A 26,083-nucleotide genomic window follows, 5' to 3' on the forward strand; every position below is an offset into this window, starting at 1 on the left:
GAAGGGAAAAGAGCTGGACAACTTTGGGGTTTCTCAAAATTGTCACCAGCCCGGAGGAAACCCCGTTTTCTCTTTTGCAGCATGACTGATAACGTTTCGGTCAGAGAAACAGATTGCCGCCAGTGACAGCTTCATAACTGTGAATCGATTTTTTTAAGCGGCTTACAGAGGACGAAGGCCTGTCTGGGCATTTAATCCTGCGCGGGGCAAGCTCCTGGGCGGATTTTCCCGTCGGGGGCCAGGCCGGCGCCTGCGGGCTGCCCGCCCCGCTGAGCACACACGAGCGCCTGGGACGAGGCCGGAGCCTTGCTCAGCGGCGGCTGCCGGGAGCAAGGAAACACGGCGCCGGTTTCCAAGCGCCCGCGGCGGGAGCCAGCCGTGCCCGCGCCGCGCTGCCCGCCGGCCGTGTCCCCCCCCCGGGCGCGGGAGAGGGGCCGCGGAGCATCCGCTCACTCACCCAGGCCGAGGCAGGACACTCGCAGTCCGGACTTGCCGAGGTTTCTGAAAGAGAGGAACGCGCTGGCACCGCAGCCGGGAGCGCTCCGGACCGCGTTGCCGCAGGTGCCCGCGTCCGGCCCCGGGCCTCCCGCCGCAGCGACGACCCCCAAACCGGCCAGGCAAGGAACGGACACGCCAGAGCGCTGCGGTGAGGCCGGGGAGAAACACGGCACAAAACCACAGGTCGCCTGGATCTGGAGACGGGGCGGAAGCGACCGTGTGAAGCGGGAACCCAGACGACTCCCGTTATGTCTCCAAACCCCAAACTGCGGCTAAGAATTACGGCATCTATTTTAAACCGGGAAAAGAGGGGGGAAGAGGGGAGACGTAGCCGGGCAGGACGGCGGCCCCGGGCTCCGGCTCCGCTGCTGCCTCGGGGGAGGCAGGGCTGCGGCTGGCCCGGAGCAGCGGGAGCGAGAGGGAGACGGGAGAGGGGAAGGAGCTGCTGCCTGCGGCGGTCCCGACCGCCCGGGGCTCCCGGGGCTGAACTGCAGAACGCCGACAAACAGACTCAAACCGGCTAAATTCACAAGCGCCCGGCTGCAGGGCAACGGCACAGGGGCACGATCAGCCCCCTAACAGGGATGGGGGCACAATCAGCCCCCTAACAGGGACAAGAGGCGACAATCAGCCCCCTAACAGGGACAAGGGCACCGACCAGCCTCCCGACAGGTTCTGCAGCGACTGCTTCCCCGGGCGTCTGGCTGAAGGGCGCGCGGCCCGGGCGCAGCGGGCGCGGGGAAGCGGCTGCCCGGGCGGCCCCGCAGCAGGCACCACGTGTCCCCGCGCTCCCCGCCGCGATGATTTCATGTGGCAGCAGCCAGCGACCTCATTAAATGTGCTCGAGGCGACGGGCTCCGAAGCGGTGCCAACGCCGACGCCCCAGCAGGACCTGCCGGCGGACAGGGCTCGCGCGGAGGCTGCCGTGGGCACGTGCCGCCGGGCCGGGCTCGGGCACGGGCACCGACCGGGGCGTCGGCGCGGCCTCCCCGGGCGCCCTCCCCGCACGCTGCACCGGCATCGCCGAGAGAGCCCGGCGCAAAGAGCTGGAGAACGTGCTTTCGGGAACGGGTCCAGCCCGGCAGACGTCCCCTCCGCCTCTGCCGCGAGGACTGAGAGCGAGTTTCAGAAACGACAAAGGTTCGAACGGCAAGCGTGAAAATAAATAAAGTGTAGGTGAGCTGCTGCCGCCCGCCCGCGCACGCGGCTTGGCAGCGCGCGGCGTCGCATAGCAACGGGCGGCAGCTCCGCCGGCGGCCCCCGCGCCCGAGGGCGATGCTCTGCCGCCCGGCTGCCCCATGGATGCAGCCCGAGGGTGATGCTCTGCCGCCAGCCCCATGGATGCAGCCCGAGGGCGATGCTCTGCCGCCGGCCCCATGGATGCAGCCCGAGGGCGATGCTCTGCCGCCCGGCCCCATGGATGCAGCCCGAGGGCGATGCTCTGCCGCCCGGCTGCCCCGTGGATGCAGCCCGAGGGCGATGCTCTGCCGCCAGCCCCATGGATGCAGCCCGAGGGCGATACTCCGCTGCCCGGCTGCCCCGTGGATGCAGCCCGAGGGCGATGCTCTGCCGCCCGGCTGCCCCGTGGATGCAGCCCGAGGGCGATGCTCTGCCGCCAGCCCCATGGATGCAGCCCGAGGGCGATGCTCTGCCGCCCGGCCCCATGGATGCAGCCCGAGGGCGATGCTCTGCCGCCCGGCTGCCCCGTGGATGCAGCCCGAGGGCGATGCTCTGCCGCCCGGCCCCATGGATGCAGCCCGAGGGCGATGCTCTGCCGCCCGGCTGCCCCGTGGATGCAGCCCGAGGGCGATGCTCTGCCGCCCGGCCCCGTGGATGCAGCCCGAGGGCGATGCTCTGCCGCCCGGCCGCCCCGTGGATGCAGCCCGAGGGCGATGCTCTGCCGCCCGGCCCTGTGGATGCAGCCCGAGGGCGATGCTCTGCCGCCCGGCCCCGTGGATGCAGCCCGAGGGCGATGCTCTGCCGCCCGGCCGCCCCATGGATGCAGCCCGAGGGCGATGCTCTGCCGCCCGGCTGCCCCGCCGGTTTTCGGCAGGGAAGTGAAGGCCTTTTACTCCCAAACGAGCACTTTTGGAGGCCCGAAACCCTCCCCTGCGGCGCCAGCGGGCCCCCTGCCCCACCGCGGGACGAGGCGAACCCCAGCCGGCTGCGGCTCCGGCAGACGAAGAAAAGGCCGGAGCGGTTTAACCGGGAAGGCGACAGCGGGTGAGAGCTGAGCTCACCCCCGCAATCTGCCGGCCTGACCCGTTTTGCGTCCCGACACCGTCCACGCCGTGGCCTAAGCGGGATCGCGCACGGCTAGCGGACGCGCTCCCCTCCCGGGGACCCCCGCCCCGGCGTCGCCTGGGCCTGCCCGCGGGACGGAGCCGCGCTGGCGGCGCCGGGATCCCGCGCACGGAAACCGGCGGGGAGCGGGGAGCGTCGGACGCGCCCGAGCCGGGGGGAGAGCCCGCTCCTACCTGTACTTCATGCCCGGCTGCTTCACGCTGGACTCGCTGGAGGAGGGCGCGTTCTGCACCGAGAGCTGCCCCAGGCTGCGGGCGACCATGGCCACGGCCCGGAACTTGCTGCGCGTGCCGAGGCTGGGGCTGCCGGCATTCTGCCGGTTCAGGCGGTCCTCGGCGCTCCGGCTCTTTATGCTGTGCTCGGAGCACACAAAGGAGACCTGCATGGTGCTGGCACGGGGTGCGGGCGCGGAGCAGCCCCCCCCGCCGCCGCTCGGCTCGCTCGGCTTCACCGCCCGCCGCCGCTTCTCCCGCGAGCGCCGCGAAATGTCAAAGGCGGGAGCGACGGGAGCGCTTCCCCCCGGAAACTGGGAGCCGTCGAAGCAGAAGCGAAGCGGCGAGCGGGAGACGCTGCCCCTCTGCTCCCAGGCTCCCCCCCGCAGGCGCCGGGCAGCGCCGGGTCGCCTGCCCGGGGCTGGGAAAGCAAGGCTGGGTTATCCGCTTCCCGGCTGGGATTTGCTGCCGTCCTCTGCCTCCTGCCCGCCCCCGGCAGCGCAGCCCGGCAGCTCTCGCCGCCAAGTTTCCGCGGGCTCTGGGAGGGGCTCGGCCCCCCGGGGGGGGCCCGGCGCCGAGGGCGAGCGGCCGCGCTGCCGAGCCCCCATGCCGCGCGCGGCCCCTTCCCGCTGCCGCCGCGCCGGGAGGGAGCGCGACTGGCGGCAGCGCGGAGGGAGCCCGCGGCCGCGCCGAGGCAGGGACCTCCCCCCCGCGCCTCCGCGAGCCTTCGCGTCCCCGGCGCGGCGAGCGCGGCCTCACGCCATCAGTCCTGGACGAGGAGGAGCCCCGAGGCAACCAAGCCCCGGGCACGGCGCCGGCCAACCCCCCCGGCCCGCCGGGCTCTGCCCCCGCCCCGGCCCCCGCATCTGCCAAGCAGCCGGTGCTGGCGGGGGGGGGCGCGGGGGGGATGACACAAACTCGGGCGCAGATGAAAGGAACAGGCTTGTAATCTACCCGTGCTCCCTTCCGCCCCGCAGCTCCTTAGCGCCGGCGCTCGGTCACCCCGCTCGGCCCCGCGGCCGGCGCCGGCCCGTCCCCCCGGAGGCACCGGGGAACCCGCACCGGCACCGCCGCGGCCACGGCCCCCGCGCCCCAGGGGCGAAACCGGCTCCGGGGCCGCGATCGCCGGCCCCGTCCGGCCGCCAGCACTGATCCGCCCGCGACCGCAGCAGCCCTGATCCCGGATCTACGCTCCTCGCGGGAGGCTTCGCCCCAAGCCCCCGGCCCAAGCAACAGCCACGGTTTGACGGCAGCAGCCTCGGCGGCCCAAATCCCTTTCTGCCTCGCAGCGCGGCGGGGCCCCGGCGGCAGGGCTCGAGGGACCCCCCCTCGCGTGCGTCCCCGCCGCGTCCTTCGCCCCCGCGGACGCCGCCGGCAGCCGAGGGCAGCCCGTGGCCCCCCCCCCCCCCCCGCCCGGCCGTGCCGAACGTTTGAGCGGAGGGACGCCTGCGGCCGGCCTCGCCGTGGGGAAGCAGCTGCCACGGGAGCCTCACACGGGCTGCTGTGGCCGTGGAAACGTTGCCGCCGAGCGTTTCCAGGGAAGCAAACACGGGAGCCCGACCTGCTGCGTGGGCGGCTGAGCAAAGCCAGGAAGCGGGCACAGCCCCGCAGCGGGTGTGCACGGCGGGGGTACACAGGCAGAGCCCCGCAGCGGGTGTGCACGGCGGGGGGTACACAGGCACAGCCCCGCAGCGGGGTGTGCACGGCGGGGGGTACACAGGCACAGTCCTGCAGCGGGGTGTGCACGGCGGGGTGTGCGTGGCGGGGTGTACACATGCAGAGCCCTGCAGCGGGGTGTGCACGGCGGGGTGTGCATGGTGGGGTGTACACAGGCAGAGCCCTGCAGTGGGTGTGCATGGTGGGGTGTGTGGGCCGAGCCCCGCAGCGGGTGTGCACGGCAGGGGGTACACAGGCAGAGCCCTGCGGCGGGGTGTGCACGGCGGGGGGTACACAGGCACAGCCCTGCAGCGGGGTGTGCACGGCGGGGTGTGCACGGCGGGGGGTACACAGGCAGAGCCCTGCAGCGGGGTGTGCACGGCGGGGGGTACACAGGCACAGCCCTGCAGCGGGTGTGCATGGCAGGGTGTGCAGCAGAGCCCTGCGGCGGGGTGTGCACGGCGGGGTGTACACAGGCAGAGTCCTGCAGCGGGTGTGCACGGCAGGGTGTGTGGGCAGAGCCCCACAGCGGGGTGTGCATGGCAGGGTGTACACAGGCAGAGCCCCGCAGCAGGTGTGCACGGCGGGGGGTACACAGGCAGAGCCCCGCAGCGGGTGTGCACGGCGGGGTGTGCATGGCAAGGTGTACACAGGCAGAGTCCTGCAGCGGGTGTGCACGGCAGAGTGTGCACGGCGGGGTGTACACAGGCAGAGCCCCGCAGCAGGTGTGCACGGCGGGGGGTACACAGGCAGAGCCCTGCTGCTCCCGAATCGTCCGCTCTAACAAAGACGCAGTAATTAAAAGAACAAAAGTTTGCTGAAATATTTATGTGCCTCTCACTACACCGTGTTCTGGACCAACATGCAAAATTAATGGCGCGCCAGCTGCCTCCACGCTGGGGGATTGGTTCCCGGCTCAGCAGGATATTTCTCAGCTTTCTTTCCCTCCCGTGTGCTGGCCTTTGCTCTTCCAGCCAACCGCAAAGCGGGAAAGGCCACGGAGCACCCGCCGCACGCGGCAAAACCCGGCAACGCCGTTCGCAGCCGGGCGCTGGGCATGACGCCGAGCGGAGCCCGAAGGCCGAGCGGAGGCGGCCGGCGCGGGGGCCGTCGGGGCGGGGGGGCCAGCCTCGGCAGCCGCCTTGGCAGCATTCGCAGTCTGGATGGATAAAGCATTTTTGGAGCTGTTTTAACCATTTTATCACTAAAATGTAACAGTATATGATACTTGCACTGGAAAACTTCCTAATAACAAGTCAAAAAAAAAAAAGCTTCCAGAATTTAATCAAGAAAAGCGGTATAAACGCGCTGATTTACTCCAGCCACTTACGCACGCGCAAGCGGCAGAGAACACTCTCCCGCCAGCGGCTTGGAAAAGATTTCGCTGTGATGGGGAAGGGGAAACGCGACCCTCGGAGGCTTCGCCTGCGCGGCCGCAGCAGCGGGGCGTCTGCGAAGAGGGAGGGCCCGGGCTGCGCGGACCGGGGTGCCCACGCCGGCGGGTCCCGCCCTCCTGGACGCCCCCCACCCCGAGCCGCCCCCGCCGCCGGCGGTCGCTCACCTGTGCTTCATGCCGGTCCGGCGGGCCGCGCAGTCGTCCAGCGGCAGCCCGTGCGCGCGCAGGAACTCCTCCAGCGTCTTGGCCTGGGCCGCCAGGCGCACGTGGCGCAGCCGCCGCAGCTCCGGCGCGTCGGCGGGCCGGGCCCCCGGCGGGCCCCGCTCCGCGTGCTGCCGGCTCGCCACGCTGCGCAGGCTCTCGCTGCACGCCATGGACAGCATGCCGCCGCCGCCCGCCCACCCGCGGCACCTGGGGACGGCCCGCGCGGCACCGCTCAGCGCGGCCCGCGCCCGCGGCGGCTCGGCCGCGGGAAAGCCGCGGAGCCCGGGGACCGGCGCGCGACGCGGCGCAGGGGACGGGGCCGCCGCTCTGCCGGGACGAAGCCGGGCTTTGCGGGCACGGGCGGCCGGGGCCGCGGCGGGCGTCGCGCGAGGCCGGCGCGCCCCGGGGCTCCGCGGGAGGCTCCGGGCAGGGCGTGACGCGTCCCGCTGCCCGCGCGGCACCGACCCACGGCGTCGGCTTTCCGCTCCGCAAGCGGAGCAGATCTCGGGCCGTGGGGCCGCCGGCCCGGCGCCGAGGGCTCGGGGCGCAGCGCGGGGCCGCCTCCTCGCTGCCCGTCCTCGGCGCGGGGCCGGCGTCACCGCAAACCAAAAACCGCCGCCACCGCTCCGGCGTTCAGGTCGGGGGCTTCTGCGCCGCGCGAAATGCGCGAGCGTCAGCGGCTCAGTTTTTGTGGCGGCTTGACTGAAAAGCAAAGTGCGCTTTTCCATCAAAATGTGACCTCAAAAAAGAAGAAAGAAGAAAAATCAATAGACATCGAGTTTCAAGACATTACTGAAAAACCCAAGGGAATTCTTGCAATAAACCATGTTTTTGGAAATCTTCTAGAACGCCTGTTCGGGAAAATAACGTGGTACGCAGTCTTCAGGCGGTGTAAAAAAGAGACACCCCTTTCCCGAAGCCAGGGAGAGGGAAAAAGAGCCCCAAGCGTCTCGCTGCGCCGCAGCGGCTCGGTGCCGCGCCGGCCTCCCGCCGCGCCGCGGCCGCCGCTTGCCCTGCCGCCTCCGCAGCCTCCCGGCTCGGGGAACCGGGGCCGTTGCCCGACGGCTACGCGGGCGGCAGCAAGCGGCACGGGGGGGTCGGGGGCCGGGCGCGCAGCCGCGAGCCCCCTTCGCCACCGCCTTGGTGCAGCCGGGCGACACGCGCAGCGGGCAGAGCGCGGTGCCGCCGCCGCCGGGGTCGGCCACGGGCCGTTTACGAGCAAAACCTGCACCGCAGCTGAGGCACGCAAAGCGGGATCTCGGCTCGGGATCGGGAAAAGCTGCCGAAGCCCAAACGAGAGCACGCCAAAGCAGGAGCAGCAGCAGCAGCAGCAGCAGGAGCAGGAGCAGGAGCGCGCGCCCCAGACACCTCCCCGGGAACACGGAGCAGAGGCCGCCCCAAGGCCACGCATCCCGCCACCAAACACCCCTGCTCCTACCTAGGTCACCAGGGACAACGGGACCCCCAACCCCCTGAGACACCCAGCCCGCTTTGCAGCAGTAGCAAGGGGGTGATGCTCTGGCCTGCAGCCTACTCCGAAATGCGGTTCTCCAACCCGCGCAAACGAGCAGCTGCTGCCTATCGACCGACCTTCGCTCTTTGATTTCCTAGCAGGCAAACAGGGAACTTGGGCTGTAAAATGTGAGCTGCTGACTGAGACCAAGTTCCTTTGAAGAAAAAAGAGGGACACACACACACCAGCCAGTCATGCAAGCGCAGCGTCAAGCTGAGCAGCGCACCTTCCCGGCTACCCGCCCGCCAACGGCAACCGCCGCAAAGCTCGTCCGGAAGGAGGAAGGAGGTCCTGGCGCTGGCTCCTCGCTCCCCGCTGGGAGCCCACGCGCAGCCACACCCCAGCTGCCGCAGAGCGGCCGAGAGCCTGGCCCCGGCACCGGGCTCTTTCCGTCTACCTCCAGACGGAGACGGGCCCCTCAAGAGCTCCCTCCTTCCACCGCGGACCGGGCGCCGCCCTCGAAGCAAGCGCCAGGCTCCACGGACGCTTGCCTAAACCGCCCCGCACGCGGGGCGAGCGCGGTGCACGCGGCGGGCGGCCGCGGCCACCCACTCCTTCCCACAGGCTCTGCGGCGGCGCGGACTCACCCGGGTGCTGGGAATCCTGCTCCTGGACACGAGCAGCTCTGGGCCGGAGCCTCGGCAGGCAGCTATTAAAGACGGCGCCGCTGGCGCTTCTGCACGAGGGGAGTGTCGGTGCCCGGCGGCCGAGGCAATTGGTGAACACGACGGGTCCCCGCAGAGCCCAGCTTTTCAGCCGCGCTCCATTAGTCCTATTAGGGTACTTTCTGCCCGGCAAGCAGCAGCTAAATAATTCATAGCATCTCTCTAAAAGCCTGTGGAGGTGCAGCCACTTTACCGGCACTGGCACCACCTCCGTTTTCCGAGGCGGATCAAGGGCGGTTGCTGCAGCCGGGCCCATTCCGGCGACAGGCCCCCCCCGCGCCGAGACGGGTGCTGAGAGGGGACGCGGGGCGACGAGGCCCGAAGCCTCCCGGCAGCAGGGCTGCCCCTCCGGCGGGACACGGCCGGGACGGGCTCGGGGGGGGGGGGGCGGCAACGCCAGCGCTCCCGACCGACACCTTCCCCGAGCGAGGCTGGAAAACAGGCGCTGGAAACGCCGGCCCGGCACCGGGAGCCCAGCAAGCTCCTTCCTGCCAGCGACCGCCAGTCGCTGGAGGGCTTTACTCGGTCGCTCCCTTCCAGGCGGACCCCGAAAAGGTCCTTTTTCATCCCACACGCATTTTCTGTGCTTGCGGTGAGGCACAAACAACTCTGCAAACAGGAGGTGTTGGCTTGCCCAGGTCCCGGCCCCGTGAACCGAGAAATGGCCCCAAACCTCCCCCCGGAGCAGAGAGCCCGCGACTTCTCGGGCCACCGGGAAGGCAGGTCCACCCGCGGCCCTGCTTCGCCTCTCCGCCCCGCTGGGCTCGGCTCCGCGCCGCCGTCCGGGGCGGGCTGCGACGCTTCCCGGCACTCGGGTCGCGCGCGTTCAGAGGGAAGAGTGCCCCTTGCACTGCAGACGGCGCGGGGAGGGAGAAAAATGTGCTGTCTTATTCACCAGTTAATGCGATTCCCCTTAATGGAAGGGCTGGAGGAAGAGGGGCTGGACGGGTTCCTGGAGCTGCTCTGGGGAAAACCTGAGAGCTCGGCTTTGCCGGCGGACGCAGAGGCGCGCGGCCCAACGCGCAGCCCAACGCGCAGCCCAACGCGCGCCGAGCCCGGACCGCCCCGCAGCTCGGCCTGCGTCCGGGACACGTTTGCGCCGCGTGCGCGCAGCTCCGGGCGACGAGGACGCGCCCGGCCGCAGGACTGCGAGGGTGCAGGCGCTCACGCACGCGCTTGCAAGTCCGGGCACGCGTTCGCTTTAAACTGGGGGCACCGCAAGAAGGACCTAAGTTACGGTTCAGCTAACGCACCGGGGCGCGGGCTAACAGCCAGCGCGACTGGGAGCCGCGCGCGGACGCGCAAGCGGACAGCGCGGGAGCAGGAGCCGACGCGGGCGGAAGGGCAGCGCACGCCCGGTCCCCGCTCCCCCGGCGGCGGCGGCACCAGCGCCCGTGGCCGGGGCTCCGGGCGTCCCGCGCTCCGGTCGTCGCTGCCTCCCGGGGGCATTTTAGGGAGAAAGGAAGGACTGGGTTACCTGTAGAACTGGAGCTGGCGCTTGGGGCTCCCATACCTAGCGCTTCCGACAGCAAGGGCGAGAAAGAAGAAAGAGGCCACAAAGCACGTTAGCGACCGCGCGGTGCCCTGCCGCGCAGCGCGTTCGTTGGAGAGAAACCGGCTCTTACGATAAAACAGCAGGCGTCAACGCCCGAGGGCGACTTGAAAACGTTTTTGCCGCGTGCTTGAAACGCTTTTTCATCAAGCGCGTTCAAAAATCCCCGCGGCAACGTCACGGTTTCGCCGTGCTGCTCGGGGGCCGCCGGGGAGGGCGTCCCGCGCGAGAGAGCCGGGGCGGGCGCGGAGGGGCGCGCGGCCGGCCGCTCACCTGTAAATCATCCCCGGGGAGCCCGTCTGCCGCAGCGAGAGTCTGGCCGGGGAGTCAGTGGTCGATTCCGGATACATGGAGCCAGGCTCGGTTTTCAAGACCAGCTTTCTGTCTTACTCGCTGAAAAAGAGGAAGAAAAGCTGAATCATACTGGGTTTTTCGGAGCGTGCGGATGACGGTGCTTCCTGCGCGGGGCGTCGCAAGCCGGATGGGCCTGCCGCGCTCGCCGCAGCCGGCACGTCACGGCCGCCCGGCCCCGAGGCCGGCGGCTCCGCGCACGGGACCCCGGGCCGCCCCCTCGCCCCCACCCGGGGCCCGGGCCCCGGGGAAGGGGAGACGTCCCCGTGCCCAGGCGCTGCGCGAGCCGGGCCGCCTCCTCCGCGCGGGACCTCCCCGCTGCCGTCAGCATCGCGGCAAGCTCGGCCGCTTGTAAAACCGGCAGCGTGTAGTTTTGGGGGTGTAAACGCCCTTTCTCAGGCCCCGGACACGGAGCGCTTGTGCTGCAGGCGCGTGGCCGCGGCGGCGCGCGGCTCTGCAGCCCGTGGCACCCGATCGCGGCCGCCCCGGCGGAGGACGAGCCGGCGGCCGGGCAGGACTGCAAGGAGGGAGCTTTCCCTGCAAACTTGGCGCGTTCGGGCAAAGCTGTACCGCAGAACAACCGCGCTGCGGGGGAGCTCGGCGCGGGCACGCAACCGCCCGCCTCTTAAGCACGCAGACGCGCTCGCTCGGGGTCGAGGGCTCCAAGGGACGCGGCTCCCCCCGCCTCCTCCCGCAGCTTCGGAGGCCGCCAGCTCTGCCCCCGGCGAAGCCCTGCCGCCGTGCCCAGCGTGGGAGGTGGCCCGTGGGGGCCCGAGCGGGCCCGCGTCTCGTGGCAAGCTGCGCGGGCGACGGGCTCTGCCGGGCTCTGCCGGGCTCTGCCAGGCTCCCGCGGGACCCCCCGCCCCGGCGCACCGCCACACGCCTGGGAGCGGTCCCGGGGAGCTGCAAGGGACACCCGAGGACGAGGCAGAGGGAGAGCCGCCGTCCCCGAGCCTGAGCTGGGGCACGGTGTTATTGCAGCTTCTGCGCCGGCAGAGAGGAGGGAGCGGGCAGCGCGTGGGAGATTTATCACCAGTGCGCGGCCCAGGACTGGTTCTCTGGACGTGGTCTAGATCTTCTGAGGGTAATAATACTGAAGACTAAATGCAGGAGAGCTCATTGCCTTCACCTGTCGCCGTCCTGCTCGGTGTGCCAGAGGCACAAAGCGCTGCCAGCTGATCAATCTTCACCTTGAGAGATTGGGCCGAGCGAGTCTCACCGCGGCCCCGGCTGCGAGCCAGCCGCGCGGCAGCACCGCGGCAGCACCAGCAAAGCAACGCGCTCTGCGGCCCCCCGGCACGCAGCCTTGAAACACCAAAAGGGAGCTGGCGGCGCAGCCAAGCCCTGCCTCGCTCGCCGCGCCGCGCCGCAGCCCGCGGCCAGCAAACGCAGCATCGCGGCGGCCCTCCCGCGCCGCCGCTTCGGCTCGGGCCACGGTGCCGGGTGCGGGTCGCGGAGGGCGACCGTCGTCCTGCCCATCGCCTTCGGGGAGGGCGAGAGTCCCACGCCGGCGCCAGAGGGAGGGAGGAGAACGCTCCGCGCCGCAGAGCGGGCCCGGGCCGCGCGAGGCAGCGGCCTCCCTCGGCACCTCCCTGCTGACCGACTGAAGCGAGCCGGAGCACCGCGGAGCTGCGACGCTGCGCGCGGAGCCGTATTCCCCGGCGCGCGCCGAGAGCAGAGCGGGGTGCCCATCCCGCGCGCGAAGCAGCGGCCGCGCACAAGCGAAACAGGACCCGGCGGTGCGGGGGACGATAAAGTACCTACCGCTTCCCCGGGAGCCCCAGAGCTTCTCATCGGGAAGCAGCGCTGACGGACGGGGCGGATCTGGCTCCAGCTTAGGGAAGCTCGACGTTGGACCTAACGTTAGCCCGCCCGAAGGGGCCGCAGCGACCCTGGAGCCGCACAAGGGCCGCGCGATGCCCGCCGGCACCGCGGGGACGCCGGGAAGGGGCGGCGCGGCCCCCCTCCCCACGCCAGGCGACCGTCCCGGTCGTGCCACCTCCTCCCGGCCTGGCTAAACAGCCCCCTCGGGGACTTCCCAGCCCAAACGCGCTGGGAAAAGGGCGACTTGGTGACCGTCACGGGTTTGCAAACGATTTCCTGGACTCGGCCCCCGCCGCTGTCGCATCTTGGCACGCGGCGCGTTCGCGGCGCGCGGCCGGCCCCGCTCCCCCCGCGCCGAGCCCCGGTCGCGTCGGACGCCTGAGCGCACGAGCTGCGTCGGGACGAGGATATTTATAGCCCATTCATTAAAATACCGCCGTCCCCCCCCCGATGAGGGGTTCGGCTGCAACACGTGAGGCGGCTTGTTTTGCACTGCGCCTGCTGCAGCAGAGGCAACCTCCCTCCCTGCCTCCCTCCCTCGCGCCGCTCAGCATCAATGACACATCCTAAAGTCATACGTGACACGGGAACGGGGCTGTTGCGCTCTCACGGACGCGAGCCCGAAGGTAACGCGGCCCCTTACGCAACCGGGCGCCCCGACCCCCGCCGTGCGCCGCACGGGCAACCGCGTTTCTTGCAGGAAGAGCGAACCCCCCAGCCAGGCTCCCTGCCGCGCTGCCTCTGCCGGAGGGGCGCAAACGAGCCGCCGCCGCCGCCGCCGCGCGCGAGCCGCAGACCCCCGAAGGGCAGGACCCCCCGGCGAGGCACCTACCTCCTGGCGCGAGCCGCAGGCGCGCAGACCCGGCCCCGACTTTGCAAGTTTTTCCCAGCAGTGAAGAGGTGCAGTCAGGAGAGAGAAGGAAAAAAAAGGAAGAAGAAGACGAAGAAGAAGAAAGCATCAGCGGAAGGCAGAAAGCAAGCTGGCCGAGATGGAGGCTCTGCGGCTTTTGGAAGACAGCCTAAAGCGCCGGTCCGGAGCAACCGGGAGCAATCGGGAAAGCTGGAGGCAGACGGAGCCGGTACTGTAATTTTTTACCCCATTCCCTGTCGTTCCCTGCAGAAATAGGCAGCTGCTGCGCCCGGTCCCGGGCCAGGCGGAGGTTCAGGGAGCGCGGAGGGGCCGGCGGCGAGCGGAGCCCCGTGCCATGACTGCAGCAGAGCCCGCTGCCGCCCCGGCTCCTGACTCGGCAGGTTTGCGGTGCCGGGGCCGCGCAGGACCCTGCGCCGGCTGCGCCGCAGCCTGGCGCCGAGCAGGGCCGCTGCCCGCGCGCTGCCGGCATCACGCCGCCTCCTTAACCGTGTGCGCGCCGGAGCCGCAGCCGCAGCCGCAGCCGCAGCCGCAGCCGCAGCCGCAGCCGCAGCCGGAGCCAGGGCCGCCGCGCCGCGCGCAGCCCCGCAGCGGAGCTTCCCATCTTGGGGGCCCTGCTGTTACCGAGGGGAAACAAAAGGGCCCCCGGCCCCGGGGCACGGCGGGCCGGGCAGGACGGCGGGGCGACGCGGAGCAGACGGCCGCGGCGGCCCCCCGGCCCCGGCATCGGCAACGCCTAAGGAAAACACCAAAGAGCCCCAAGGAGTTCGCCGTGAGCCAGCGAGCAGAACCCGCGCCGCCCGGGAGACCGCCGGCTGCCTCCCGTCTCAGCTACCATTTCAGAGATTCAAGCAACAGCCGCAAAAATAAACCCAGCAAAACACTTGCACAGAAGCAGGGGAGAGCAGAGCACAAGCAGGCCAGCGCCGGGGCTCACCTCCGACCGCGGGGCCCCGGCACAAACGAGCGCCCCAAGGGAGAGGGACGGGGCCGGCGGGCCGTCCGGGGCCGCGGAGCGTTTCAGGACGAAATACCTGCACCGCGTTTCGTACGGTGCAGCCCGGCTCGCCTGGGCTCACGTGTTAAAACTGGTAGCAGGACTCACTGCTCCGGCCAAGGCCGCCAAATTAGCGATTGCTCATAAGCAATTTCTGTTATCCTCTTCCCTGGACGAGCACCGCGAGCTCCTTGCGCACGCTTCTCCTCCAGAGACATTTAAAAACCATCTGGCTGGCAGCGACTGCTACCTTCGAATGGGCTCTTGCCTTCTTGCCATCTTGGAGCGCTCCTCCCGCAAGCGTGTGGTTTGGGAAAGAGCAGAAAGGCATTCGGATAATTAAAGCGCGCTTGTCCTCGCACGCGCCGTTACATCGCAGTACTGTAATAGCAGAGCGATAATAAAACCGATAGTGCTGCAACTTGATTTAACAGGAAAACCAGAGGCCGAGTGCACAGAAGGGTCAGAGGTTCAGAAGCACAGGACTCGAGCGGCAGTTTCTTTCTTTAATAAGGGAAACCCAGCACTGCCCAGAGTCCACCCAAGAGCACCGGCTGCACTCGCGAGGCCACGCAGCGTGAAGCGGACGCCACGAGCGCCCGAGCGGCGACGGGGCGCGGGGCCGACGGCTTTCGGGAGGCGCGAGCAAGCGCCGGGCCGCACGCCGCTGCAGCGATACCTCCGGACTCGGAGGGAAGCCGGCTCCCTCCTCCGGCAGCCCGGGCTCGCCGCGCTTCGGCCCCATCCCGCCGTCCCGCGTCCGTCGCGTCCCCGCAGGCTCGCCGTCCCGAAGCGCGTCGGGGCGGCCCGCGCGTTCGGCACTGCACCGCGGCGTTAACCCGCGGCTCTCGTCTCGCATGCTGCTCGAATGGGAGAGGAGCTTGAGAACCGGCTCCGGACCGGCTTCCTGCAGCCGGGTGTCCAGCCTTTTACATAACCCCTCTGCAGCTGGCCGAGCATCTCATTCCCGCGGGGGAATATCCTGCACCGGCCTGGGACACCTCATCCGACGCCCGTCCAGGCAACGTCAGGTGCAGAGGGCTGCAGCTGCTTTCCACGGAGCGCAGCAGAGGTTGCAGGCAGGACACGCGGGCAAATCCTGTGCCGAGATGCCACGAAGGCCCGTCTGCGCGCGACAGACGAGGGCAGTAGCTGCCGCACTTCTCAACCTCACGTCCCACATGTTTATCTCCTCTGACGCAGCACAGCTTGCTGTTCCCAAAGTCTGTGTTAATTTAGGATTGCGTCTCAGAAAAGCAGGGAAAGACATTTGCTTACAGGATTCCTAAAATAGGCAGAAATTGAGCTTGCATGAGAATTTTGTTCTGGCTTTAATTGCATTTGCCTGATTAAAAGAATCTGTTTTCGTGTACCAGAAGAGGATGGCACTTGAACAGCTGGTGCCCTTTCCCTGGCTGGGGACAACGAACACGGCGCCCCACTTGGAAAGCTTCTAGGACAAGCAAAGACCCACTTGCAAATGCGCGCAGGGGTATTGCCAGAAGATTGGCCTCTTTTCTGCAGAAAGAGCTTGCAAGCGCGCCTCGGTGTCGCCTGAGCGGGCTGCAGGTGCAAGGCTGGGCAGCCGCGCCGGCCCCGCCGGGCTCGAGGGAGCCGAGCGGCGCAGCGCCTGCGCCGGCCCCGCACACCGCCGCTGCACGCCCTCCGGCACCGCGCGATGCACCGCGCCGCGGAGCCGCAACGCGACCGCGACGCCGCCCCGCTCGCTCCGGGCGCCAACAGCCCCCGGCAACCGCAGCCGCTGTCAGCCCGAAAACCTCGCAGAGCAGCGCGAGCGTTTCTGCGTCGGTGCTGAGGCAGCCTCGGGACGGCAGCGAGTAATGCTGCTTGCAGCAGGGACTCGTCCCAGGCTTCCTCCCCGCCTCTTTACGCGGGGTGGTCGAGCTCTGCCCTCCAGTCGCCGGCTGCTTGCTGAATATGCAGCTGCAGGGGCTCTGGCGCAGGTGGAAAGGGAAACGGGCAGCGCCTGCCGCAGCCCGCAGCACATCCTCAGCTACCAGCCGATTCCTCAAAGCCCCTGTACGTACGCATGGCCGAAACGCGCGTTTTTTGTCCTCGCTCCCTCCGCTGCTTCCTCCGGTTCTTCCTCACATCGCTGGCGGGATGACGTCTCGAGGCGTCTCAGATCCCTGTGCAACTCCGTTTCTCACTTGGCCGCTTTCGGTTTCTCGTTTCGTGCATCTAAACCGCGAGACTTTTAAAACTGCACATTCGGCACTTGTTAAAAATCGCTTGAAGGGGGGAAAAAAAAGGTGTCAAGATATAACGAAGGTGCTGATTGTCACAAACTCCCCCTCACCGTAGCAGCAAATATTTCTGATAGCAGAGAGGAAGGAAAAAACAAAAAAACCCATTTAAGAAGCGCTTTGCTAGCACCAGCGCTGCGGCTTTGTTTCTCCAGCAAACTTTCGAACCGCAGGCTAAGCTACTGCCCAGGCAGCCGGCCCGGCTCCCCCTCCTCGAAAACACGGGTTTAAACCTCCGCCTGGAGATTTGGAGATTTCCGCATTGGGTGTGGCTGCGGAAACAGAGACAAGGGCCTTTCCTCCTTCCCCCCACTCCCGGTTAGGGCTTGAGGCCCTGCTGCCGGGAGCTGGGACAGGCCGCGCGGCGAGTGACGGGTGCTCCGCCGCTCCCTCCGGCATCGGAGGCCTCCCGTGCGGCGTTCCCCGCCCGCACGCCGTGCCCAGGGTACCGTGCCCCTCTTCGCAGCTCCTCCCTCTCTTTAAAAGCAATGAATAAATAAACAAAGCAAACTCTTGGGCATCTTCCATTAGCGGCTGCGAGCAGCGGCGTCTCTTGTTAACCAGCAGAGCTATTGCTTGCCAAGAAGTTAAAACCCCTCGGGAGGAGTCTCGGTGGGAACCGCTGACATCCCTCTTTGCCCGCGGCCCGTGACGGGAGCCGCCGCTGCCCTCGTTTCTGGGCGCGAGCGTGTCCACGTCCATCCTCCTCCTCCTCCTCCTCCATGGCAGGCACCCGCCGGCCCAAGAGGCGATGCCACAGCAGCAGCGCCGGCAGAAGCGCTTCCTCCAGCGCCGCGTCTAGCCGGGTGTGCGGAAAGCCGCCGGCTCCCCCCGCCCGGGGCCCGCGCCCGGCCTCCCCGCCCCGGCGGGACTCGAGGGTTCCCGTGTCCGGGCACCGGCCCGCGGCCGCCCGGACGGCGTCCGCCGGGCACCCCCGCCTCCCTCCGCGCCCCGCCGCCGGCTGGCATCCACCAACAAAAGTGGAAATGCATCAGACAAAACTCTTCACAGCGTTTGGGAAAGGGTTGCTCCTTTCTACCCACCATACACGCAGTTTCCTTCATTTAATAAAATCAGTCTTCTATAAAAAAAGCACTCGCGAGGACTTTTCTCTCTTATTTGCACTGAGAAACTCACTGTTTAAAAATGAATGACATAACGAACAATACAGCAAGGCAGTTATGCCATAAAGCATAAGTGAATCACGAAACACATGTGACAGGCTCTCGTACTTCCACTTAATTTGAGTTCTCTGTTCGATGGCTAAATTGATCTGCTCTGATTTACAGGAACGCGGACGGAAAGCGGGATGAGATCAGACTGGAGGAGCCCTTTGGAGGACGAGGGGGAAAGGAGCTCCCGGCTCTTCGCAGTAACGCTGCATTTCGACGGGATCCTCACCTCCAGCGGCTCAAGGGAAAAGGCACTGAAGCACAAGAAGAAAGTTACTTGCATCTGGAAGTTTTTAATTCCTACTGCCACAGCCAACACCTGTGATTACAAGACAGGCACCTACGATTATAAAACACAGGAAATGTTTGAGAAAAATATTTTTGTTTCTCTCCCTTCCGTTTGTTTACTCTGTACATTTCACAGCACTTGCTCTCATCGCCGTCTCAGCGTCTCCCTCTCTCCGAACACAGTATCAAAGATCCGCAGAAGCGGGAAGAAGCTTCCGAGCGCACAGGGGAACGAGCCAGGCACGTGCGGAAAACAGCTCCACGAAACCTCCTATTTTTGCTGTTTACTTTTTTAAAAAGAAATGACAGCTGTGAAATGACACGAAACGTGCAAGGTGTCCAACAGACTCAAACAAAAGTCGTTCTTTCTTCTCGAATCGCATCCTGCTGTCAAAGGCCTTTAGAGAAGTGCAGAGCACGACGGGGGGGACCTGAGCAGTCGCTGCAGCTCTGCTGCTTTTCTGCGGGCTCTTAACCCCCTGCAGTGACCAGATTTCAAGCCAATCACACCTTTTCAAGTGCTGTTGCTCACTTCTCACATGTACATGGAATTTAGGACTAGAAAATGCGGCGCTTCTCCATTTTCTAGAGTATCGGCAACCGTAGCACCAATCAAGAGCTGTTCTGGGATTACCTACCTACCTACCCACCCACATCTCTAGCCAAATCTACAGCGCCAAGGAAGACACCATGATTTGCTGGAAGAACTTTGGAAGCCGAGCTGCAGCAAACACCTCGGGAGCGGCTGGAACCACGCCGCGCTTTCCAGAACTGAACCCCAACGGCTGCCGGGTTGGGGAGCTGGAGCGGGCTCTCGCAAAGCCTCGCTACCATCGCGCACCATCGCGCGCCTGACACGTGGATACGCGCTGTGCTGACTGTACGCACGTCAGCAACCGTCATCACACACCCGTAATACCACGAGGAGGGAAAGGTAACCTGTACGTGCCGCGGGCAGCCTCCTCGTGCAGGCGGGCCCCAAGCACCACACGGCCCGCGCCGTGCACCTCGGGGAGAGCAGCGCTGAGGCACGCGGTGTCCCGCGCTCCCGGGCCCGGCCCCGCTCCGTCCGCGCTCCTCCGATCTGCTCGCCGTGCGCCCGGTTGAGCCGCAGGGCGCCGCGCCCTTGCAAATCTCAACCCAACGGAGCTCGGTTGGCCTGCTCTGCGCCGTCCCTGCCTTAGCACGGCTGGCGACAACAATCCAACGGCGGAATAGAATCAGGATGACAGAGCAGACTGCCGCGCTTCACGTATAAGGACATCAAAAGATGTCGCGCGCTGCCTGCGGGGCAGGCAGGGCTCGGTCCTGCTCGCAGAGGAAAAACAGCCAGCAAACACGTCTCCCGCGTCGGGATTTCTCCCGCTGCAGACGGGACTTACCCTGCGGAGCGCAGGCGAAGCTCCGCGTGTGCGGGCGGTGCTGGCGCGGCGGGCAGGGGCATCGCCCGCCCCGCGCGGCAGAGCGCGGCGGGAGGTCGCTGGCGCTGGGCAGGCTGCTGCGGTCCGGACGCGCCGCTCCGGCTGGGCTCTGCGGCGGCCTCCGCTCCCCACGGCTCCCCGCGGGCCGGCTTCAGCGCAGGGGCGGCGACGCCGGAGCGGGCTGCGCGTGAACAGAAAGGAGCGGTGAGACCGTGTATCCGAGCAGCCGTCAGACCAGCCCTGCGGGCCGGCAGCGGGAAAAGGAAAAGAAATCTCCTAAAAAGCAAAGCTTTGCCGGAGAAACAGAGTGTGGACACTGAGCTCCCAGCTGACACCCGGACTAAGACAGCGCGTGTTAAGACAGCAGGACTAGGGGTGAGCAAAGGCCACAGCAACACCTCAGTTTGACACCTTCCACTCTGAACTTCTGCCTCGGCTCCCACGGAAGCTAAATGCGGCCTAAACGCTAACTGGGTGCCCGACGCAGCACTAGGCATCAGGAACGACTTCAGCCCCGGGACAAAACCCAACGCTGGGCTCTGAGCGAAGAGCTGCCCGTGCCGGGCCCTCGCCGGCGGCAGCGGCGGTCACAGGACGGCGTGCTCGCGACGACGGCGGCGTGCCCGGCGCAGCCCCGTGGGCCGCCGGCAACGGCACTCGCGGGCACGAGGACGCCCAGCCTTCAACGGCAGCCGCGGCATCCCCGGCCCAAGGCTTAAATCCTACGGGACCGCTCGTGCTCCGCTGGCACAGACCCCGCCGTCGGCCCGCGCTGAGCACGGCCGGGGCGTTCGAAACACGCAGGCCACGGCCACGGCCACGGCCTCACCCTGCGCTCCGGCCACACTCGAACCCTGCAGCCTCGCGCCGAGGGTCCCGCGCGGCCCGATCCGGCCTACCTGCAGCTCCGCCCGCGCCGAGGGCCCCGCGCGGCCCGGATCAACCCGTCCCGTCCCGTCCCGTCACATCACATCACGTCACGTCCCGTCACGTCCCGTCACGTCACGACTCGGTTCGGCTCGGCCCGGTTCGGCCCGGCCCTGCCGCCGCGCTCCCGTGCGGGCGCCCCGCCACACCGCCCCGCGGCGCACCCCTCGCCGCCCATTGGCTCCGCCGCCTGCCACTCCGGCCGCCAGCCCCCCACGCGGGCGGCGCCCATTGGCTGCCGGCGCCCCGCGCCCGCCCCGCCCCGCCGTGATAAGCGGCCCCTCGCGACCCGCGACCCTTCCGCTGCCCCCCGGCCCTGCCGCCCCCCGGCTGGGCCCGCGCTGCCGCGGGGCCTCCCCGCCCCTTCCCCCGCTCACCGGGCCGGTGCCGCGGGCCGAGCCGAGCCGGCGACGCGCCTCCCCCGCCGCGGCGGCTCCCATCGCCCTGGCAACCCGCTGCCGGGCGCGGGCCCGACCACGCGGTGCGGGGAGGGGGGGGGGACGGCTGCGGCCTGGACCTCGCCGGGCGCCGCGGAGCCCCCGGGCCGCACCGCAACGCGCCGCGCCGGGCCGAGCCGGCACCGCCGCGCCGAGACCTCAGCCGGGGCCGCGGCGGGGCCGGGCGGCGGCGGCGCCTCCCCCCGCGGCGGGGCCTGCCTCCCCCCCGCGCCGGCTTGGTCGCGCCCGAGAAGATGGCGGCGGCGGCGGGAGCGGGTGAGCGCGGAGGGGCGGCGACCCCGGCTGGGGCTGCGGGCGGTGCGCGGGGGGCTGCGGGGGTGTGTGTGTGTGTGTGTATTACCTGGGTGTATAGGTGTGTGTATACGTGTGTATATGTGTATTACGTGGGTGTATAGGGGTCTGTAGGGTTGTATATGTGTATTACGTGGGTGTACAGGTGTGTGTATATGTGTATATATGTGTATTACGTGGGTGTACAGGGGTCTGTAGGGGTGTATATGTGTATTACCTGGGTGTATAGGTGTGTGTATACGTGTATATGTGTGTATTACGTGGGTGTATAGGGGTCTGTAGGGTTGTATATGTGTATTACGTGGGTGTATAGGGGTATATGTGTGTGTATACGTGTATATATGTGTATTACGTGGGTGTACAGGGGTCTGTAGGGGTGTATATGTGTATTACCTGGGTGTATAGGTGTGTGTATACGTGTATATGTGTGTATTACGTGGGTGTATAGGGGTCTGTAGGGTTGTATATGTGTATTACGTGGGTGTATAGGGGTATATGTGTGTGTATACGTGTATATATGTGTATTACGTGGGTGTACAGGGGTCTGTAGGGGTGTATATGTGTATTACCTGGGTGTATAGGTGTGTGTATACGTGTATATGTGTGTATTACGTGGGTGTATAGGGGTCTGTAGGGTTGTATATGTGTATTACGTGGGTGTATAGGGGTATATGTGTGTGTATACGTGTATATATGTGTATTACGTGGGTGTACAGGGGTCTGTAGGGGTGTATATGTGTATTACCTGGGTGTATAGGTGTGTGTATACGTGTATATGTGTGTATTACGTGGGTGTATAGGGGTCTGTAGGGTTGTATATGTGTATTACGTGGGTGTATAGGGGTATATGTGTGTGTATACGTGTATATATGTGTATTACGTGGGTGTACAGGGGTCTGTAGGGGTGTATATGTGTATTACCTGGGTGTATATGTGTGTGTATACGTGTATATATGTGTATTACGTGGGTGTACAGGGGTCTGTAGGGTTGTATATGTGTATTACGTGGGTATATAGGTGTGTGTATACGTGTATATATGTGTATATATGTATTATGTGGGTGTATAAGGGTCTGTAGGGGTGTATATGTGTATGTACGTGGGTGTACAGGTGTGTGTATATGTGTGTATACGTGGGTGTACAGGGGTCTGTAGGGGTGTATATGTGCGTATACGTGGGTGTACAGGTGTGTGTGTACCCGCAGGCCGCTTCCCGGGCTGCGGCCCTCGCCTCGGGCGGGAGCCAGGGCCTCGCAGGGCGCCGGACCGGCCTTCGGGCCCCTCTGACGGGGGTCGGAGCGGTGCTGCAGCAGGCCGAGCAGCGCGGCCTCAGCGGGACACGTAGCTTTCCCCTTGCTCCTTCTCCAGGCGCGTGCCTCACCCTGCCCTTCCCGGTGTTGGGTGCAATTCCAGCAGATAACTGCCTGCGGGAAGTTGCTGGTTTCTAGTTTTCCTTGTATGCTAGCGTTTCCTCGCGTTGGGGTTGGCGCTCTGGAAACGCTCCATCTCCGTGTTCAGGGTTTGCGGGCTCGAGTACAGGCAGCTTCGCCTGCCGTACTGGCACAGCCTGCTCGGTCCTTCGAAGTCGCCCGCTTTGGTCAGCGCGACAATTCTGGCCGAAGCAGCCGTGCGGGGAGCGGAGGGCGGTTTGGAGCCACGGGCTGAAAATGGGCTTTATTTTCCAGATGAACACACTCTGTAGCAGATCTCTAGAAGAAGACGACACCTAAACAGCAAGATGAGTGAATGGGAGAGGATTTTTATGCAAAATCTCACTGTTCCTCCACACTCCCAGCGGAGACGAAATATCCCAAAGGAGTCAACCGCTTTTCAGTGTGTCCTGAAGTACGTCGAAGGGGCTTTCGTTAAACAGGTAAAGGAGTGTTCTGCCTCTGGGCTGTGCGGTCATGCCTGCTTGCTGGCTTAAAAAACAAAACAAAAAAACCCATTCTCCCCTCCTCCAAGCCTCTACAGAAAAGTACCAGCCTCTTTCAGAATTCTCTTGCACTCCCGTTAGAAAAGCAGGACACTGCTACAGCTGCTGAGTGTTGTTTGCTGTATTTTCAGACCAGAGCTCAGAAGAGTTGAGACTTTTGAGACAAGGTTAGCTTGTTTTGGAGGAACTAGCTGTAGCTCTCCCTATACCATAAATAGAATCTAAGTCCTTTATGTTTTTGCCTGAAAATTTGAGCTAGTTTTATATGTTAATTTTTAACTTAGATAAGCATTTTTAAATTAAAACCTCTAGGCATTAATGTTTTTTTAAAGTACTTTACCACTTGAAATAAAGTTGAGTTTCCATCTTTTGCTTTGCGTTTTTAATCTCTGGCTTGAAAAGATGCTCCATTTGCCTTCAGAACAGCAGCTTCTGCGTGCAAGCAGGATGAAGGAAGTTCATGAAGTATGGTATACTTGGCCACACTTATGCTTCTGGAGCATCAATTAAAAACAGGCTTTATTTGTCATTTTATAATGAAGTGTTTTGTCTGCAAATAGATAAGATGTTTCGGAGACAGGCTTAAAGCTTATGCGTGTATTTTTTGGTATTCCAGAGAGTGACAGAAGGCTGGTCCGACATTGAATACCAGCTCCGCCTGTCCCTTTTCGATGTCGCGTATCGCCACTTTTTTGGGAAGACATGGAAGAGCAGTAGGAAGCCTCTCCACTCTGTCCCGCGACAGCCCGCCAGAGTTGTCTTCAATGAGGTACGCGGTTAATAGGTTTCGGTGGGGTATAAAGGGTTGATAACAGGGATGTATTTTTAGATGGACTGTGTCGCAGTATTTTAGCTATAAGGTAAGCTGAGGATGATTCCCAGCAAACCCGGAGCACCTTCTGCGGTTGTTCACGGCGGGGCCTGAGTGGTTTAACCTCACTAGTTTTTCTTCATATTGAAGTGGCGCAGGAGAACACCTGAAACCTGTTAGGTCGTCTGAGATTTTGTCACTGAAGGAAGCTGCTGTTTGCAGATCGGCAGCGTCCTCATTTAGAGGCAAAGAGTTTTTCCTGTTGAGTCTCCCAAGAGTTAATGTAAGACAGATAGTGTGAACAAAGGCGATTCTGGCAGTGTATGAGCCATCAAGATTTGTAACACTTTCAAGGAAAAGGCATCTTTCCCTGAGCTTACATAGGAGCCAGTTGTCTTTGGCTTCATCCTTCATTCTAATGAAACTGAAATCCCACGTGGCTCTCCGCTTCTCGGAGAGCTCTGGGTGCCTCCTTCCTGCCTGCGCATCAGAGCACCTTAGACATGAGCACTTTAAAACATCACATCCTAAGCGTTTGCAGGATCTGGTCCGCTGTCTTCTGCCACGGCTGTTCTCTTGTGAAGCTTTTCTGTGGCAGTTCATTTTATCACTGTTCCTCTCCTACGTATGCCCTTATACCAGGAAAGAACAACAACGAACCTTTTTTACTTCTGATGCTCATAATCTCTTGACTGTGGTTCATCTCAGATCTTGTGCATTAAGGTGGTGTCTGGTTTACTTTTAAGGGGAGAATTCAGGTCTTCTGCTAATTCCGAGTTTGGGTGGTGGCATAGTTAGCAGCCGGCTGCTTTGCTGTGCCGCTTGTTGTGCTGCAGAGCTGACGGCAGAGAGCAGTGTTTCTTCAGGAATGGGAAGAGAATTAACGGTAGCCCCCAAGCAGAGCCGCTTTCTCATTACCTTGGTATTAAATTTAAACAAAAACATGTTTTTATCCATTGTGAATATCAGCAAAAGAGCATGGCACCTTCTCCCTCCCACTGCTATGAGATGAGAAATTGCAAAATTCACTGGGGCTGATTAACAGCACAGCTGGCAGAGATCCTTTTGCTCTGCTCTGAGCAGTGGCTAGTTTTGTGCAATTAGCCAAGAGGGAGACTGGAGATCCTTGCAGTTTGGACATTGATTGCAGCTGAGATTTCATCCCCTTGTTTGGGACTACTCCTATTTATAATTTTTGTTTCCATTTTGACTAGTGCATTGTGCCAAGGATGAAGTTTAGCATGCGTTATGGGTGCGCTCCTTGCATTTATTTAAATCAGTAACAGCATCAGAGGTACTTTATTGGCATGTGCATTTCTTCCCTGTTTTAATCGTCAATCAACCTGTGCTTTTTGAAGAGACAGGGAAGAACTATGGCACAGTGCTGCAAAGAAACAAACATACCCCTGCTTGACATGCTGCCAGATTCTGCGTGCGCCTGCTTTTCTGAATGCCACCCCTATAAAAAGTGACATCTGCAGACTTCAGGTGTGTGTTTTGCAGTTGGGACCAGTTAGCAGGAGCTTTTGTTATGGACCACCTGGATATTACAGGACTGGATTTTGCATTTCGGAACTGACTAAATTGCGTTGTGTCCTCAGTCGCCTGCCGTGCAGCCCTCCCCCGAAGGCGCTGTTCCTTGCGCAGAAGTGACTGCTGGGTGCTGGAGAGCAGCTTCACAGGATTTAGCAGCGTGTGAGGGGAGAACTAAATCCTCTGTCTCCACATGCCAAGTTCTGAGCTTTTGGCTGCGGGAACTAAATGGCTCCCAGGTGTCGTTTCGACTGCCCTGCCTTCTCAGCAGCGTAACCAAAAAACAAGTCATAACATGGCTCTCTGCAGGAAGAATATGGGCAGGGAAAGTCAGCCCACGCAAGTGGGGCAAGCTCAAGGTGACCTCTGTTGGGAAGACTCGTATTGCTTTATTGTCGATTCGGAGAAGAACAACGTGCTATTAAAAGTGTTATTAGCATTTGAGAAGACGACAGTAAACTTAGTTTAACAATGGATCCACTTTAATGGCTTTCTGGTTCTTTGCAAGCCAAAGCATCAGTCTCTCTCAGTCCAGCCGCTTGTCAGCAGCTAGCGGTCGTTATTTCAACATTTTGCAATAAAAGATAATAGAATAATGATTTATTTCTCTGGGACGATGTGTTAATGTCTCTCTCGGTTATCCCTTCCTGACAGTCTGATTACAGTAAATGTTTTCTCTGGGACACTGATAATGACTTTTTAATAGAAAGATTAACCTGGCTTTAAATCCTGTCCCTGGGAGAGACCTGTGTCCTGTCCCCTCCCCTCTTAGGTCTCGAACCCCTCTGATCTCCCTTTCTCACAGCACAGATGAAGGCTGTCCCAGACCTGAGGGTTTCTAGCTTGTTTTGCTTTTCCAGCGTAGGGCGCAAAATGAAATTGTAGGTCAGAAGAGCATTTAAATCTTGTTTTTAAGGCGTTTGCAGCCTGAGCCTTACTA

General features: G+C 64.0%; 2 protein-coding genes across 14 annotated transcripts in view; one reads left to right on the plus strand and one right to left on the minus strand.

The window, feature by feature from the left end:
• The window catches only part of KCNAB2 (potassium voltage-gated channel subfamily A regulatory beta subunit 2), a 30,072-nt gene extending 9,473 nt beyond the window's left edge, over positions 1-20,599 (minus strand). Inside the window, exons 1-5 of one of the 10 annotated variants that reach the window (XM_064525384.1) lie at positions 20,493-20,561; positions 19,150-19,369; positions 10,274-10,393; positions 9,926-9,967; positions 458-501 (exon numbers count right to left, since the gene is read on the minus strand). In XM_064525384.1, the coding sequence (XP_064381454.1) occupies positions 458-501; positions 9,926-9,967; positions 10,274-10,350 (163 nt within the window). In that variant the 5' untranslated portion in view covers positions 10,351-10,393; positions 19,150-19,369; positions 20,493-20,561. Of the gene's footprint in view, positions 1-457; positions 502-2,975; positions 3,826-9,925; positions 9,968-10,273; positions 10,394-13,007; positions 13,242-13,271; positions 13,498-19,149; positions 19,370-20,087; positions 20,292-20,492 lie in introns of those variants that run through there. The other 9 variants (XM_064525383.1, XM_064525389.1, XM_064525385.1 and 6 more) reach the window with 9 other exon arrangements.
• An 82-nt stretch (positions 20,600-20,681) lies between these two features.
• The window catches only part of NPHP4 (nephrocystin 4), a 53,842-nt gene continuing 48,440 nt past the window's right edge, over positions 20,682-26,083 (plus strand). For all 4 annotated transcript variants that reach the window (XM_064525377.1, XM_064525379.1, XM_064525380.1 and 1 more), the window contains exons 1-3: positions 20,682-20,828; positions 22,549-22,736; positions 23,416-23,568. In XM_064525377.1, the coding sequence (XP_064381447.1) occupies positions 22,602-22,736; positions 23,416-23,568 (288 nt within the window). In that variant the 5' untranslated portion in view covers positions 20,682-20,828; positions 22,549-22,601. The remainder of the gene's footprint in view (positions 20,829-22,548; positions 22,737-23,415; positions 23,569-26,083) is intronic.

The sequence above is a fragment of the Dromaius novaehollandiae genome, chromosome 24 (genome assembly GCF_036370855.1).
Source record: "Dromaius novaehollandiae isolate bDroNov1 chromosome 24, bDroNov1.hap1, whole genome shotgun sequence".
Taxonomy (NCBI): Eukaryota; Metazoa; Chordata; class Aves; order Casuariiformes; family Dromaiidae; genus Dromaius; species Dromaius novaehollandiae.